The sequence below is a fragment of the Peromyscus maniculatus genome, chromosome 20 (genome assembly GCF_049852395.1).
Source record: "Peromyscus maniculatus bairdii isolate BWxNUB_F1_BW_parent chromosome 20, HU_Pman_BW_mat_3.1, whole genome shotgun sequence".
Taxonomy (NCBI): Eukaryota; Metazoa; Chordata; class Mammalia; order Rodentia; family Cricetidae; genus Peromyscus; species Peromyscus maniculatus.
Window position 1 is genome coordinate 19813352 of NC_134871.1, and position 14407 is coordinate 19827758.

The window sequence follows — 14407 nt, forward strand, 5'->3', positions numbered from 1 at the left end:
ATTTAGTCCTGTTTGTGGTCAGACTTTGGCCTTCTATCTTAATTCTTTGGTATTTTCAATATATTTAATATCAGAAATGGTACTGGCCCAAAACAAAACGAACCAACCAATCAACCAAACAATGGCAAAGAGTTTACATTCAACAGTCTTCATATGAAAATAATTAAGATTATCACTGGGTCCCCAAATCACTATCAGTTGGAACTGGTCATCAAAGACATAAACATATAGTTTGAAAGAATATTTCATGGTTCTCAGAAGCATCACTTAGTAAGCCTATAATACCAAATGTTTCATGCAAATGTTAGTAACGGTCCCATTACAAATCCAAGACCATTTGATACTGATGCTTTTGTCAGAATAGTTATTAGATAACAGACACAAAATGGGCCACCTTAAAGATGTGACTGTGCATGGATTAGGGTTGAGTGAAAGTAGTGTACATTTCCCATGGTGGCTCACAACCATCCATAACTCAGGCTCAGATCCCTTGGTACTCAGGTTAGGGATGGTTGTGAACCACCATGGGAACTGAATCTAGGTCCCCTGTAAGAGCCCCAAGTTCTTCTCACCACTGAGCCCTCTCTCTAGCCTCAACTAGTTTATTTTATATTACCTTCTCTACATGAAGATTTGGAGACTGTGAATGCTAGAAGCTTTCTTTAACATTTTCAGTCTAGTAGAACAAGTTTTGTTCTCCATTCACTTAATTTCAATTTACTTTTAAGAGAAATGCCAAGATTTAGATAAAGGAATGATAAACTCAACGAATTTTAAAAATATAGTCAGCAATGATTGTTTTGAGCTTCAGATATTTGTTTATTTGGGGAACATGCAGAGCTGAGAAATCTTTATAAAATTTTGTAATTGACACTTCTCTTTAAACATGCCTTTCTCTGTGAAGTACTTCTTTGTGCTCTTCAGGCGTGTCATCATTAGAGATAATGGACCTACATAGTTAGAACTTCACAGCTGCTTGGATTAATGATGGCTTGGACTAGGGTTTCATTGGGTAGGATTAACTATGTTTAAATATGGCAAAATGCCATTATAACATTAATGCCAAAATTTAATGAGAACCAGCAGTTAACTTCAAGGACCTTTATAATTTAATATGGGAGCATGATCGTGTTCTCATTATTTTAATGTAGTGTCTATTAAAATAAGTTTATCTTCTTTCTTGGGATTTTTTTTTTTACCCAGGCACCATTTGTTGAATGTTGACTGTATTTCTGTCTCTTTTCTGGGGTATTGAGGAGTAAGACCATTTCCCTTCCTGTTGAGAAATTTGAAGGAATGTGAAATAATACTTCCTTAGGAAACTTAAGTATTCTCTTTAGTTTCCTAAGCATCTCTTGCTTATTTTTTAAAAGATTTATTTCATGTATATGAGAGTTATTCCTGCATGAATGTATGTGCACTATGTGTTTACATGGAGGTCAGAAAAAGACCTCAGGTCCCTTGAAACTTGGAACACAGATGATTGTGAGCCACCACGGAAACTGAACCCAGTTCCTCTGCAAGAGCAGCAAGTTCTCTTAACCACTGAGCCATCTTTCCAGTCCCGTGTAGTTTATTTTATATTAGCTACATTTTCTATTTTGGGGTTGTACTGAAAAATTGAATTTCATATGTATAGGAAAATTGATGAGCATTAATTGGATGCTCACCTAAATGCTATCAATACTGTTGGCGTTGGTATCTGATGGCTGAACCCTACAGAAACAGAACATAGGTTTTATATAAAATTGCAAGTACAGCAGGTAGCAGATATTTGGTAATTGGATTTTTTTCTAGAGTAGTCTTTCTGTGATGAAGGTATATAGTGATAACTTCCAGTAAAATGTGACATTTATGAACATGTCATGTTTCTATGTTTGTAATATAAAATAATGAACTAAACCCAAGCACTTCCTGGTTTTTTTTTCATAATCTTGTATATATCTATATACAAAGAAATGTTAAGACCTTCTAAAGTATGAAATACAAATCACAACCAGAAGGAGGAAGAAATAAAAGATGGCAGAGGAGGAATCATATCCAATAAACCCTGCTGGAGAAAACCCTCAAGTATTCACTTTGTGGTCCAGGCTTCCTGGTGGCTAAAGAAAGAAATAGAACTTGGTGTGGTTTTCTGATAGTGAAACATATATCATCCGTTTGTCGGAACAAGCAAGCCTTCTTAATGTTAATAGGAACGACTTGTCCAGGCAATTTGGATAAGAACTGGTAAAACACGTAATGAATGGTCCTTCCTGAGTTTTGTTTTTTAATAGAAAATTAAAAAAAAAATCAATGCACGTAGTTAATTGTTTCATTCATTGGTCTGTAGAGAACCTGGTAGGCATGGTGTTAAAAACAAGACCCATGCTCCCAAAGAAGGGAGTTTGAAACTTCCAGTATATTTATGATAGAGAGAAGCTGATTTTCTTCTGACTGACAGACATGTGAAGCAGCAGAAATATGCTGCAAAAGGTGGCTGCTAAGAGTAGCATTGTTAAAAATAGGAGAGTATAAATGAAATTTTTGTGGCAGGATGATATTTGAAAGACTGATCTGGCCTCTGGGAAGCTTTACATATGCCAGTTCCCTGTAGCAGGAAGATCTGTCTCTGTTCTGGACAGCATATCCAATTTAGGAAATTATTATTATTTCATCAAAATTAATGTGAACAATTTTTCCTTTGAGGCTGCCTTTTCCATAGGTGATGTTTTCCAGATGGGCTGTGGACAAAATGCTTAATGTTTTGTATTCTTTCCTTGAGAAAGGAACTTTTCTGACATCCTCTATTTTCCCTCTTTCTTTATCCCATCCTAGGGAAGAGAACACCAAAAGCCAAGGAGAAGAGAAACAAGAAGAAGAGGAGGAAGTTGACCGAAAGAGCCCAAGAGCAGCACAGTGTCTTCCTAGCTACAGACAGAGCTACCCAATAAAATACAGGCAATAGCGGGGGGATTTTGAGGGGGATTTTGTTGCTGTTGTTTATATTGCAAAAGTGCACAAAGCTACTCTCCAATCCACACTGGTGGACAGCATTCCTGCTGCTCTGACCAGTATCCTTTTTCAGTTACATTGTGAAGGGAAGTGCCCAAGCATGGACTCTGGGTTATTTATGCTTTGATTTGAATCTGGAGCCTGTTATAGCAGGAGCTTGTTGACCTCATCAGTGGGAGCTGAAGCATGTACACTCCTGTGATGAGCACCATGTGTCCTAAGAATCTGCCCCTGGCACAGTGAACTTGTAGGAGGCATGTGGCTGTAGATCACCACTGGAGAGTGCACCCATGCCTACTACCTGAAAGAAAATACAGAAGCAGGCAAGCGTTGTTCCCTTGTGACTTTTTGTTTCTCACCTTGTGCATTGTCAAAGACAATTGCGAGTGGAAATAATGCTTAGTGTCACCGCACGATGTTTTCATGATTGGTGACCTTCAAATGATCTTTCAATGAGACTGCTTTTTAGCTAGGGGTATTCTGTGGAAATTCCTACTATATTTCAGCCTAGTGCTTACATGTACAGATTCTGCTGAGCTCCATACAAAGCTCCATACTGTATAGTTATGCTTTCTGTGTATAACAAGTCATACCTGATTGATAAGATGTCACTTTGTTCTTAGTGGTTCTTAACTATGGTCTGGTACATGATTGTTCTAATTCTGAAAATTGACAAATGTTTTGTTGCCATTTTGTTTCTTCTGTTTGTATTATTTTGGGTGGGGGTGGGGTAGGCTTGTTTCCAATTGTAAGTTTAGGATAAGCTAGTTTGTACGTAGAGTCAAATGACTGATGTCAGAGTTTCGGGGCAGATAGAACTTCCCCAGTTTGTGTGTCTCTCTCTCTCTCTCTCTCTCTCTCACACACACACACACACACACACACACACACACACACACACACACACACTAAGCAGCATGCAGCATCTGGCCATCAGAAGCCAAACTCCTTTTGAGTTCAGAAAGTGATGATTTATGAAACACAGCTGAAAACATGAGGACTTGTGTGCAGTTACTTGTATTTATTACACAGTTTCCAGCTTCATTCTTTCAAACTTAAAGTAACTCGTGACATTCAATGACAGGTTACCTGGCAAAATTTTTGGGTCACTGGGGAAGCTGCTATCCTGAAACCACCTAAGAGATAAAAGAGAAAGTAGGAGGGCTTTCTCCGACTGAGAGTCACACTGTGCATTTCTCTGCTGAGCCAGAATGTCTTCCATTAGAACAAAGAATATGATGGAGGCTTCCCAGCCAATTCACACAGCCATGATTTAAGAATCACCATTGTCCCCTTGGGTCAATCAGTCCTTTGACTTATGAATTGGCAGGCTCTAAATCTTCCTAGCTGATCCAGGGAGAGTTTAGAACAAAAGAAGTTGTTGTAGAGTTTTGAGGAAACAGCCAGAGCAAGGCAATGCCTTTTCCTCACTTTGCATTGGTAAAACTACCTCTTCAGCATTTTTGTTGAGTCAGAAACATCTTGCTGATAAGTATAGATGTCATAAGCTTCATTATGAAAATATTGATGCAAGATAAGCCATATATGAATGTTGTATTCAACTTTAGGGCTTGCACTTAATCCTAAAGTGTTCCCTTCCCTTCATGTCTATTCATACACTATATTCCTATTTACTAAGTGGGGAGGGGTCTTCTTAATATCATACTTCATTGTTAATAAGTCAATGCTTATTATGTTTCTGGGCTGTTGTTTTTGTGCATTAAAAACTCAAAAATTGCTTTTGGACTATTTTTTACTTGAAGAGTACACTTAGAGGAAGGTGCAATGCTTTACCAACACTATTGTCTACTGTGATGCATTAAAAACATGAGAGGATATATTGATATAAGTCTAGGATACTCATTTCAGTAAAAATTACTGCACAGTAGTTGAAAGTAGGATTTTCAGAACTAGACTGCCCAAGTCCAAATCTAGCCTAAGAAGACTGAGAGAAATTGTTCTCTCTCCCTGGTTTCTTATCTACATGTAGGACTATGTTTTACGGACTGCACTAAGAGATGTACTACAGCTCTCCAATCTGAAGTATATTGTATAATGTATAATGTAGTACACTCAACTACGTATCACAAATACTTGAAAAAATTACATTCATACTCAACATGTTTGTTTTTTATCATTCCTTAAACAACGTATTTAGCAACATTTAAACATAACACTTACACATATTAGGTAATTTTGATAATTTTTAGTGTGTGGGAAGTTTATACACATAGTAAATTATGTAGAAATATAACACAGTTTGGTATGTGAGCATATTTGGGTTTAGGTGTCTGCAAGAACCTCTTGGAACCAATGTCATGAGGAAATTAAGACATCCTTGTACAGACTGAGTTAAGAGTTTGGTGATATATATAAAGTGTGGTCACTATAGAAGATTATTAAGTACTATAGAAATTGTTACCTATTATTTCTTTCATTAGCTATTTTGATTTTTTTTCCAAAAACATTCTGTTAACAAAATAGAACCTAATTTGTTCAGTGGTTGAAACTTTTGCAAGCATCCATAGTATCCTAGGTCCCATCTCCCATACGGTAAATAAATAGTTGAATTAACGTTTATAAAAGTATCATACAGCTTCAGTCTATTATTAATTCACTCCTAGACACTGCTTAACTTTTATTCTCGTGAGCATTTATTTACACTCACTTATTTCTAAGTTTCCTGGTTTAAAGGAAGCAAATATAAATCTAAAACTAAATACATGACTATTTCACAGCTGTGGAGCAGTCAAGGAAATAAACTAAATTAGATATTTCAAATGAACTATAATATCAAGAATATATTAATTACATAGGTAATAAATCATCTGTCAAGTCAAATGAGCTACCAAGACAAGACAGTGGCAATATCAGCAAGCCACTATCCTGTGTAGGGTGGGGAGAATGCAAGGAAAAGGTGGAATTTCCAAAATCTAGATATCGAGTTCACCCCCAGAAGCTTAAAGCTATAGTTGAGAGTACAGCTATAACCAGAAGAATCTGGGGCCAAAGACAGAACACTTGTCTAGGAGAAGGTGAAATCTAAGATATGACCTGGTCACTTAGAGAAATGTCATAATCTCAGAAAAGCCTAGGTCTCTTCTTCTCAACAGCTTCTAAGAGGGCTTGCCATCATCCAGACCTGTCCCTGATCCCAGGAGAAAGGGGTCCTGGATAATACTGTGATCCACGATACAGAAGATAGATGTAAGCACAAACTGGCCAGCATACTCACCAAGGCCTGATCCTGGAACTGCGCTGCCTATTGCTTTCCTCAGTTAAGAGTTTGTGTTTATGTTCTTGGTTAAGCAAGGGCCTTTGTATTTCTCATTTATTCTTGCTGTTCTCCACATCTTGTCAGTAACTAAGTTCTAGTAAGCCTGTCTAGAGAATGAGTGTTGAAGTTTCTCTCTTCCCTTTCTTTGCCAAGGACTGGTCTTTTCTGGCCCCTTTCTGGACTATGCTATTATTCCTATTTATTGCTGTTTACTCACTACAAATACTCCTTTATGTTCTCGCCACTTCTTTTTCTATTAACATACATATTTTGTTACTCTCTTGCTGAATATGCTCCTGTTCCTTGTAGACTCTAAATTTTTTTCTTGTTGAATGCTATATCCTTCTAGTATCCTCTTAACCCTAGGTTCCCACAGGGATTTAGGAAAGTCTGAATGAGCCTCGGTTAGAGTTAATGTCAGGTCTTTAAAGACTGTGCTTAACTTGCACTCACTTAGTGTCTTGGTATTCTTTGGAATATAAGAACAAACATGGATTCAAAATATATGGTTCTTAAAGCAGAATAAGGGGTTGGGTAGTCTGGAAATGTGTATTGAATGAATAAATATTTAAGCAGATTGCCAGGTAAATATGAGGACTCAATGTTAGCAAACTGCCACATGCCACCTCCTCCAGCTTAAGCAGATGTTGAACACATTCTTGACTCCTGAACAAAATACCTAGATCCTTTCCCCAAAGTGGAGTTATAGGGTGGTACTTCTAAAATTTTGAAGTTGACAGAGGTCGAATAACTTCTAGCTTCTCAGGTGTGTGTTAATGCCCTGAAGAACTTTCATATTTTCCCAGAAAATGTTTCTTTTATTATTGTTATTATTATTTATTTTACAATACTATTCAGTTCTACATAATAGCCACAGATTCCCTTGTTCTCTCCCTTCCTGCCCCCCTTCCCTTCCCCCCAGCACACCTCCCATTCCCAACTCCTCCAGATCAAGGTCTCCCCCGAGGACTGGGATCGACCTGATAGACTCAGTCCAGGCAGATCCAGTCCCCTCCTCCCAGATTGAGCCAAGCATCCCTGCATAAGTCCCAGGTTTCAAACAGCTAACTCATGCAACGAGCCCAGGACCTGGTACCACTGCCTAGATGCCTCCCAAACAGATCAAGCCAATCAACTGTCTCACCTATTCAGAGGGCCTGATCCAGTTGGGGGCCCCTCAGCCTTTGGTTCATAGATCATGTGTTTCCATTCATTTGGTTATTTGTCCCTGTGCTTTATCCAACCTTGGTTTCAACAATTATCGCTCATATAAACCCTCCTCTTTCTCACTAATTAGACTCCCAGCGCTCCACCTGGGGCCTAGCTGTGGATGTCTGCATCCAGATTCCTCAGTCTTTGGATGGGGTTTATGGCACAAGAATTAGGGTGTTTGGCCATCCCATCACCAGAGTAGGTCAGTCCCGGCTGTCTCTCGACCATTGCCAGCAGTCTTTTGTGGGGGTATCTTTGTGGATTTCTGTGGGCCTCAAATGGCTGAAAGACATTTAAGAAATTGCTCAACATCCCTAATCAGCAGGGAAATGCAAATCAAAACAACTCTGAGATACCACCTTACGCCTGTCAGAATGGCTAAGATAAAAAACACTGAAGACACCTTATGCTGGAGAGGATGTGGAACTAGGGGAACTCTCCTTCACTGCTGGTGGGAATGCAAGCTTGTACAACCACTTTGGAAATCAATATGGTGCTTTCTTAGAATATTGGGAATCAATCTCCCCCAAGATCCAGCTATACCACTCCTGGGCATAGACCCAAGAAATGTTCAATCATACCACAAGAGCACTTGCTCAGCTATGTTCATATCAGCATTGTTTGTAATAGCCAAAACCTGGAAACAACCTAGATGCCCTTCAACTGAAGAATGGATAAATAAATTGTGGCACATATACACAATGGAATACTACTCAGCAGAGAAAAACAATGACATCATGAGGTTTGCAGGCAAATGGATGGATCTAGAATAAAAACATCCTGAGTGAGGTAACCCAGACTCAGACAAATATGGTATGTACTCACTCATAGGAGGATACTAGATGTGGAACAAGGATGACTGGACTGCTACTCACATCACCAGTGAGGCTACCTTTCAGGACCCCAAGAAAGACAAGAGGATCGCCCAATGATGGAGAAATGACTGAGATCTACATGAACAACCGGGTACCGAACTTCTTAAGCAGGCTTCCCATCTTGGTAGTATATTTTCATTCTGAACATTTGGCCTCCCTTTCTGTCTTAGCATGACCAAAAAATAAGTATGGACCATATGACTTATGAGAGTAAATTATAGACAGTGATTGCATCACCTTCGTTCTCTGGGTGACTTATTAGTACATGTGAGGATTTTCAGGCAGAAGTTTGCTACCATTATGAGTCCCTCTACTGTGGAGACAGTAGACCATGTGTCAATGGTAGGGATAACAAGGAAGAAACATTACATGTGTATTTTCACATGAAGACTAAATGATGAACATAGGAATTTTAGGAAGGCTAGCCTAAGTACTGGAAAGCACCAGTTTAAAGCTCCTGAGGAACAAACAGGATCAGGATGATTGAAGTGCAGACAAAAAGGAAAAAATGATAAAGTATAGTATGAGGACAGTGGAACAAATGGGAAGACAGAAGACCCATGAAGTCCATAGAGAAAACTGATTTTGTTCTATATGCTGGGGAAAAAAAAATACTGGGATTTTGCCTGCTTAAGCAGGAGAGAGGTGTACTCGGATTTCTGTACATTGTTCCCTAGGTCTTCTTTATGAAAGGTAGATCTTTAGAAGGAAAGCAAAGAAACAATTAGTGGGTTATTGCTTTAGTCTTATGAGAATTTTCACAGCATTGGTTGGTGGATATTATTAAATAAAACAAGGAGGGGCTGGATCTAGGGGCCACAGGATTTGGATATGAGAAAAGGAACAAATGGAGCCAAGATATTGTCTAGGTCTCTTGTTCTGAGTAACAATATTTATGGGACAGAATTGGCAATAAATGATTCTACTTTTCATTTGCTAGACTTGAAGTGGTGTTAGGCGGTGAAGATGGCAATTGGTTATAAATATGGATTTCGGGGGAAAGGTGAAGGCCAGAATATAATTTGAGAATATATTGGAGTATAGCTTGTTCTTTGAATCACAGGCCTTCATGTCTATAAAAGAATACAGATGGGAGAACAATGGCTTTGGGGTACTCAAACTTTCAATGTCAACCAGAGGGTGGGATGGGAAGAAAGAGACATGGAAAAGTATCCTGAGAGGAGCACCAGGAGCAGTTACTAAGTGTGATGAAGAGTTGCACTGAGCAGTGTAACCCACACCTACAATCCCAGCATTTACAAGGTTAGGAGACTGAGACAGGTTAATCAAGAGTTCAAGGCTAGCCTCAGATGTGTGAGGCCTGCCCAGAACATAGAAGAACTATCTTTAAAACAAGTTGGAGTTCAAGGCTTTATGTGGTACCCTTCTCTTCTGATTTATAATAAAAATAGTTGGAGAAGTGGGGAGCATGAGAAAAAACATAATAATTGAACATTTTTGTCTCCCCAAATTTATTTCTGAACTATATACTCCAAGAGTGAAATTTACCAATAGCTTACAATCCCTTGAAAGTGGTTTTGATATAGAAAAAACTTAAAGTATGTCAATGCTTAAAACATTTGGAAACTACTCTTCACATAAATGTGATAATGATACTTAATTTCAGGTTACCATATTATCTACCAATTTCATCTACATTTATGATGAAATAATTATTTCAATGGCTCTACAAAGGTTTTTCTTTTATTGCTTTCAAAATCAATAAAATATATCAAGTGAGCTACAAAACAAGCATCCCGTGAATTATAGGTCCTTGAGTTTGTAATTTTCAGCAATGAGGATTTTTCAAACTTGTAATTATTGAGTTACTTTGGTAGCAGCTCTCTGATGTGAGCGCATACATGTCTGAACAGAATTAGGCAATGCACATGTACACAATCATAGTATTTAACTAAAAGCAAGATCATGGTAAAAGTATTTCTTTTTTCCATGGTTTTCTGTGTAAAATAGAACAAATGAAAGCTTTAATTACTTGCAATTCAATTTTAAATTAAATAAATGTGTTATAGTTTCCTCATCACACTTGCCTGTCTTGGATATATTCTCTCTTGTTTGTGATAATCCGGATAGCAACTGTGGTAAAACCTTGGAGAACTGGTTCCCTCTTCTCTGAGCCATGACTATCATTCCATTTCCCAGTCCTATTGCAGGTAGATGGTCCTTTTGCCTGACTTTAACCCACGGGGTTTCAGGGGAATAATGTGCATCTACTTGAGAACTAGTATTTAATAGCAAGTTCACCTTCTGCATGATGTTTGTGCCTTGGGCACAAAGACAGGTCCATGGGGTAAAGGAAGTCTGTCTTTCAGTTAATGTATGGAAAATAGTTGACTCAAATAGTTGCCCAAGCTACACAAGTAAAATATTAGTATTTGTTTTCTTGAGCCTCAAGGGTCCTTCATTGCTCCTTATCTTGAGTCAACATCTTCACCATGGACTTCAGAATGGTAAGAAATATATCCTTGTTCTTTAATCCTTCCAGTCATGGGTCTTCCTTCATGACAATCTAACAAATTAACCTATGGACTTTCACAGGAATCCAGAAAGCCATGACTCTTAGGGGAGTCTACAGCCCTGACTTATTGATACCTTTCTCTAAATTGCTATAGCAAATATAAGTTGAAACATTATTTTTAAATAAAATGTTTCAGCTTTTCTTCAATTAAGCAGTTATTTTTTCAACAACTATACTCTGGTCCCTTGAAATGAAACCCCATACATTTGGGTTGTAGCAGTCATCCTACAAATTTTGATTAGTTGTTTGTTAATGGTCCAGTATTTTCTTACAGCCTAGAATCTTGAGAAAAAAGCTTTTTAAGATTGTGTGTGTGTGTGTGTGTGTGTGTGTGTGTGTGTGTGTGTGTGTGTGTGTATGTTAAGGCATGGATAGTCCTAGTTATCCTGGAACTTACTTTGTAGACCAGGCTACACAGAGACCAGGTTGCACAGAGATCTGCCTGCCTCTGCCTCTCAGGTGCTGGGACTAAAGGCATGCACCACCGCCGCTGCCGCCGCCGCCGCCACCAGGCTACATTTCTTAAAACATGAGATTGTGAATTGCTTCCTAGTCTTTTATGCAATTATAATTGCCCTGCTATAATTTTGCCCAATATTAAAAAGGGCAAGAAAAGGATCCAGGGACATCTATGTAAACTGCCTTTGTAATTTATCAGATGAATTCTCAAATCTAATGTGGTATACAGACTGACAGATGGTCAAAGTTTAACCAAAGTAAAACATCTGTTTTAAGTGACACCTTAATTTTGTGATGAGCTAAGTGACTTGAGAGGGATTGCTGTAGGTTTTATTACCATGTGGAGTAATATTACAATTGCCCATCTTCATTCACGAGCCACACACAATGATGTGTGGTAGCATCAAGGTCCATCATCTATACACCCATAGGCAAGCCCTGGATCTTGTATATATCTTCAACCTTGCTCTTCTCTGTTCCTTGTTTCCTTCAGTGCTGCCCATCTATGCCTGTCTCTGGTAACATAAATGATTTTCTCTTGGATTTGTTGGCAAAAACGTCCAGAAGTTCTCTGTGTTCGTTAGTTGGTTCTGCAGTTACGTTATTAGAATCGTACCAAGCAATTGTGAGCATTGGTCAAATGGAAAAAGGAAGCACCAGGCTTCAGCTCCAAGCAAAACCACTTTATGAGCATGTGGCTGGAGTGCACGTTAATAACGCCAGCGCCCAGGTGGCCGAATTTATGTCCACCCTCTTGATCTGATAATACAGAGCAGGAGGATGCATTGGTAATGACCCAGGCTCAAAACAGATGGTGACTCTCTGTGTCTATGTTGTTGAAAACCTACAAAGGGGAAACATTAAATATGTGTCTTTAAATTTAAATTAGTGCATTTCAAAAACACAGGCTGCTGATCTTTGAAAACAGGGTAGCTGAATGCGTTTCATCTTATAGGTTTGAACTTTTGTGTGCTTTGGGGAAGAGCAACAGACAAAATGGATGGTATGTTTGTTACCCTTTCGTTAGTTCCTTAGTATCAGTGGTGCACCACTACAATTAGGAGCTTGTGTGCAGTTCTTTGTCATTAAATTTGCTACACCCTAATTATGGATGTTTAGAACATTCAAAAGACCACCATCTAAAAATTGGCATCCATTATTAAATATATTTCCTTAGGTCAGATGAATTTTCTTTTGCTCCATAATGCTGATTGAGTTTTGTGCTAAGTGTTTTGTCTTAGAGCATTTTGTTGATAATTTATACAAACAATATTTTATCAAAATACACTAAATTACATAATATCATACTGTCTGAATGTGTTCTTGGGATGTGAGGAGGTCTTTGAGTTTGAACCTTTCCAGGGATGATTAGTTCTTTGATTTGCATTCAGAGACAAATAAAACTGCTGCTCAAAGCCAATCCAAACATATCTCAGAATGATTTAGGGATACATTACCACAAACTCACCCTATGATTCTGTGAAAGTCTGGGATGGTTTAATATAAAAGTACATAAAAATGAGTATAGTTGAAGACTGGGTACAATTTAAGGGCCATTCCAGAATCTGGTATGAACTCCCTCAATAGTTATAGGAAAATGGGACCCAGGCAAAAGCAGATGAGAGAGGCTTTCTGTCAGCTCTATGTCTCAAACCTGTGCTGTGTAAGTCCTGAGAAATCATCCATGTTCTTCCAAGTGAAATTGAAGTGGTCCAAGTTCAAAGCTGCTTCAATTGATCTTGGATACACTCTGAGTTTTCCAAAGTACCAGGATTTCTCACTGGTGTCTTTTCCACACTAGTCCATGCATAGACCTGTAAGTCATGGGTCTGGTCTTCTTCCTATGATTCATACATTCTCTCTCATTTCTTATGAGTTTCAAAACTAAATAGAAGGGAATGTTTTTATTATCTTTTTCAATATTTTGACATGAAAATGTGGTTCTATTTAATTTAATCACCTCAAAAGCATTGATAAAACATGAAATAATATCCAATGCCAAGCCATGTGACATACATTAAGAGAAATGACTGGATTTCATACATTCTTTATTATTTTCTAAATTCATGGTGTTGGATGATGCTCCAGGTCTTGTGCATTGGGAGGAGACGCAAAATAGAATATGCTGCTCAGGCTCTTGGGAAGCATGACAGTAATTTACCCAACAGGGCTGGGGAGGCACATGGGGAACCTGGAGTAAAAAGTAATAAAATTACAGGTATGGAGACTATACTTTGATAACATGCAGAAAGATTATATTACCATTTCTGATGCGACAAGTCTTCATTAAAAAATATCATTCTAATGCCCTCCCTAAGGGGAGGACATATGACCTTCCTCTACTTAAAGATGGTTGCATGTGAAACTCTAGACTGAATGGATAGTCTTTCTCTACAATGTTGATCCCTAAATAATATCTTTTGTGATAATGGTACAAAGAAATATGTGCCATGTTTAACACCAAAACCTCTAAGGTGTTTATAAATTCCTCTTAGAAATTTCAAATATAACAGAAGCTCTTTCATGGTCTAAATATAATCTCTAATATAGATAAAATTTAAGCTAATATCTTTAATAAAGTCAGATTATAAAAACTGACATTTTGATACTATTTTTATATTAGTACTTTGCAGTATTATTATTATTAATACTGCAGTATTATTCATGCCAACCAAGACGTGCACATCTTAATTATCCATTAACTAAAGAATGGGTAAAGAAAAACATGCTACCTTTTCACAGTGGAATACTACTCAATCATAAAAAGGAATGAACTCCAGTCATCTGTGACAGATGACACAGATGGATCTAGCAGTCATTGTGTTAAGTGAAATATGGCAGACACCAAAGGACAAATACACGTGTTATGTTTACTCATGTATGGCAACTAATGGAGAGAAGAAAGGTGGGTGTGAGAAGTCAGAAGAGGTGATGGGAACACATTAAGCTCTAGTCTTCTATAGCACAGTAGGATGACCACAGCAAAAGAACTACAAGGCAGGGGCAAGAAGATTCCTAAACATAAAGAAATGGAAATAGCAACTGTTTTGAGAT

At 38.1% G+C, this 14407-nt stretch overlaps 1 protein-coding gene across 3 annotated transcripts in view; it reads left to right on the plus strand.

Annotated features, from left to right (window-relative positions):
* Nucleotides 1-4732, plus strand: part of Rspo2 (R-spondin 2) — a 161047-nt gene extending 156315 nt beyond the window's left edge. For all 3 annotated transcript variants that reach the window (XM_076555799.1, XM_042264748.2, XM_015997415.3), the window contains exon 6: nucleotides 2818-4732. In XM_076555799.1, the coding sequence (XP_076411914.1) occupies nucleotides 2818-2933 (116 nt within the window). In that variant the 3' untranslated portion in view covers nucleotides 2934-4732. The remainder of the gene's footprint in view (nucleotides 1-2817) is intronic.
* Nucleotides 4733-14407: the final 9675 nt, after the last annotated feature.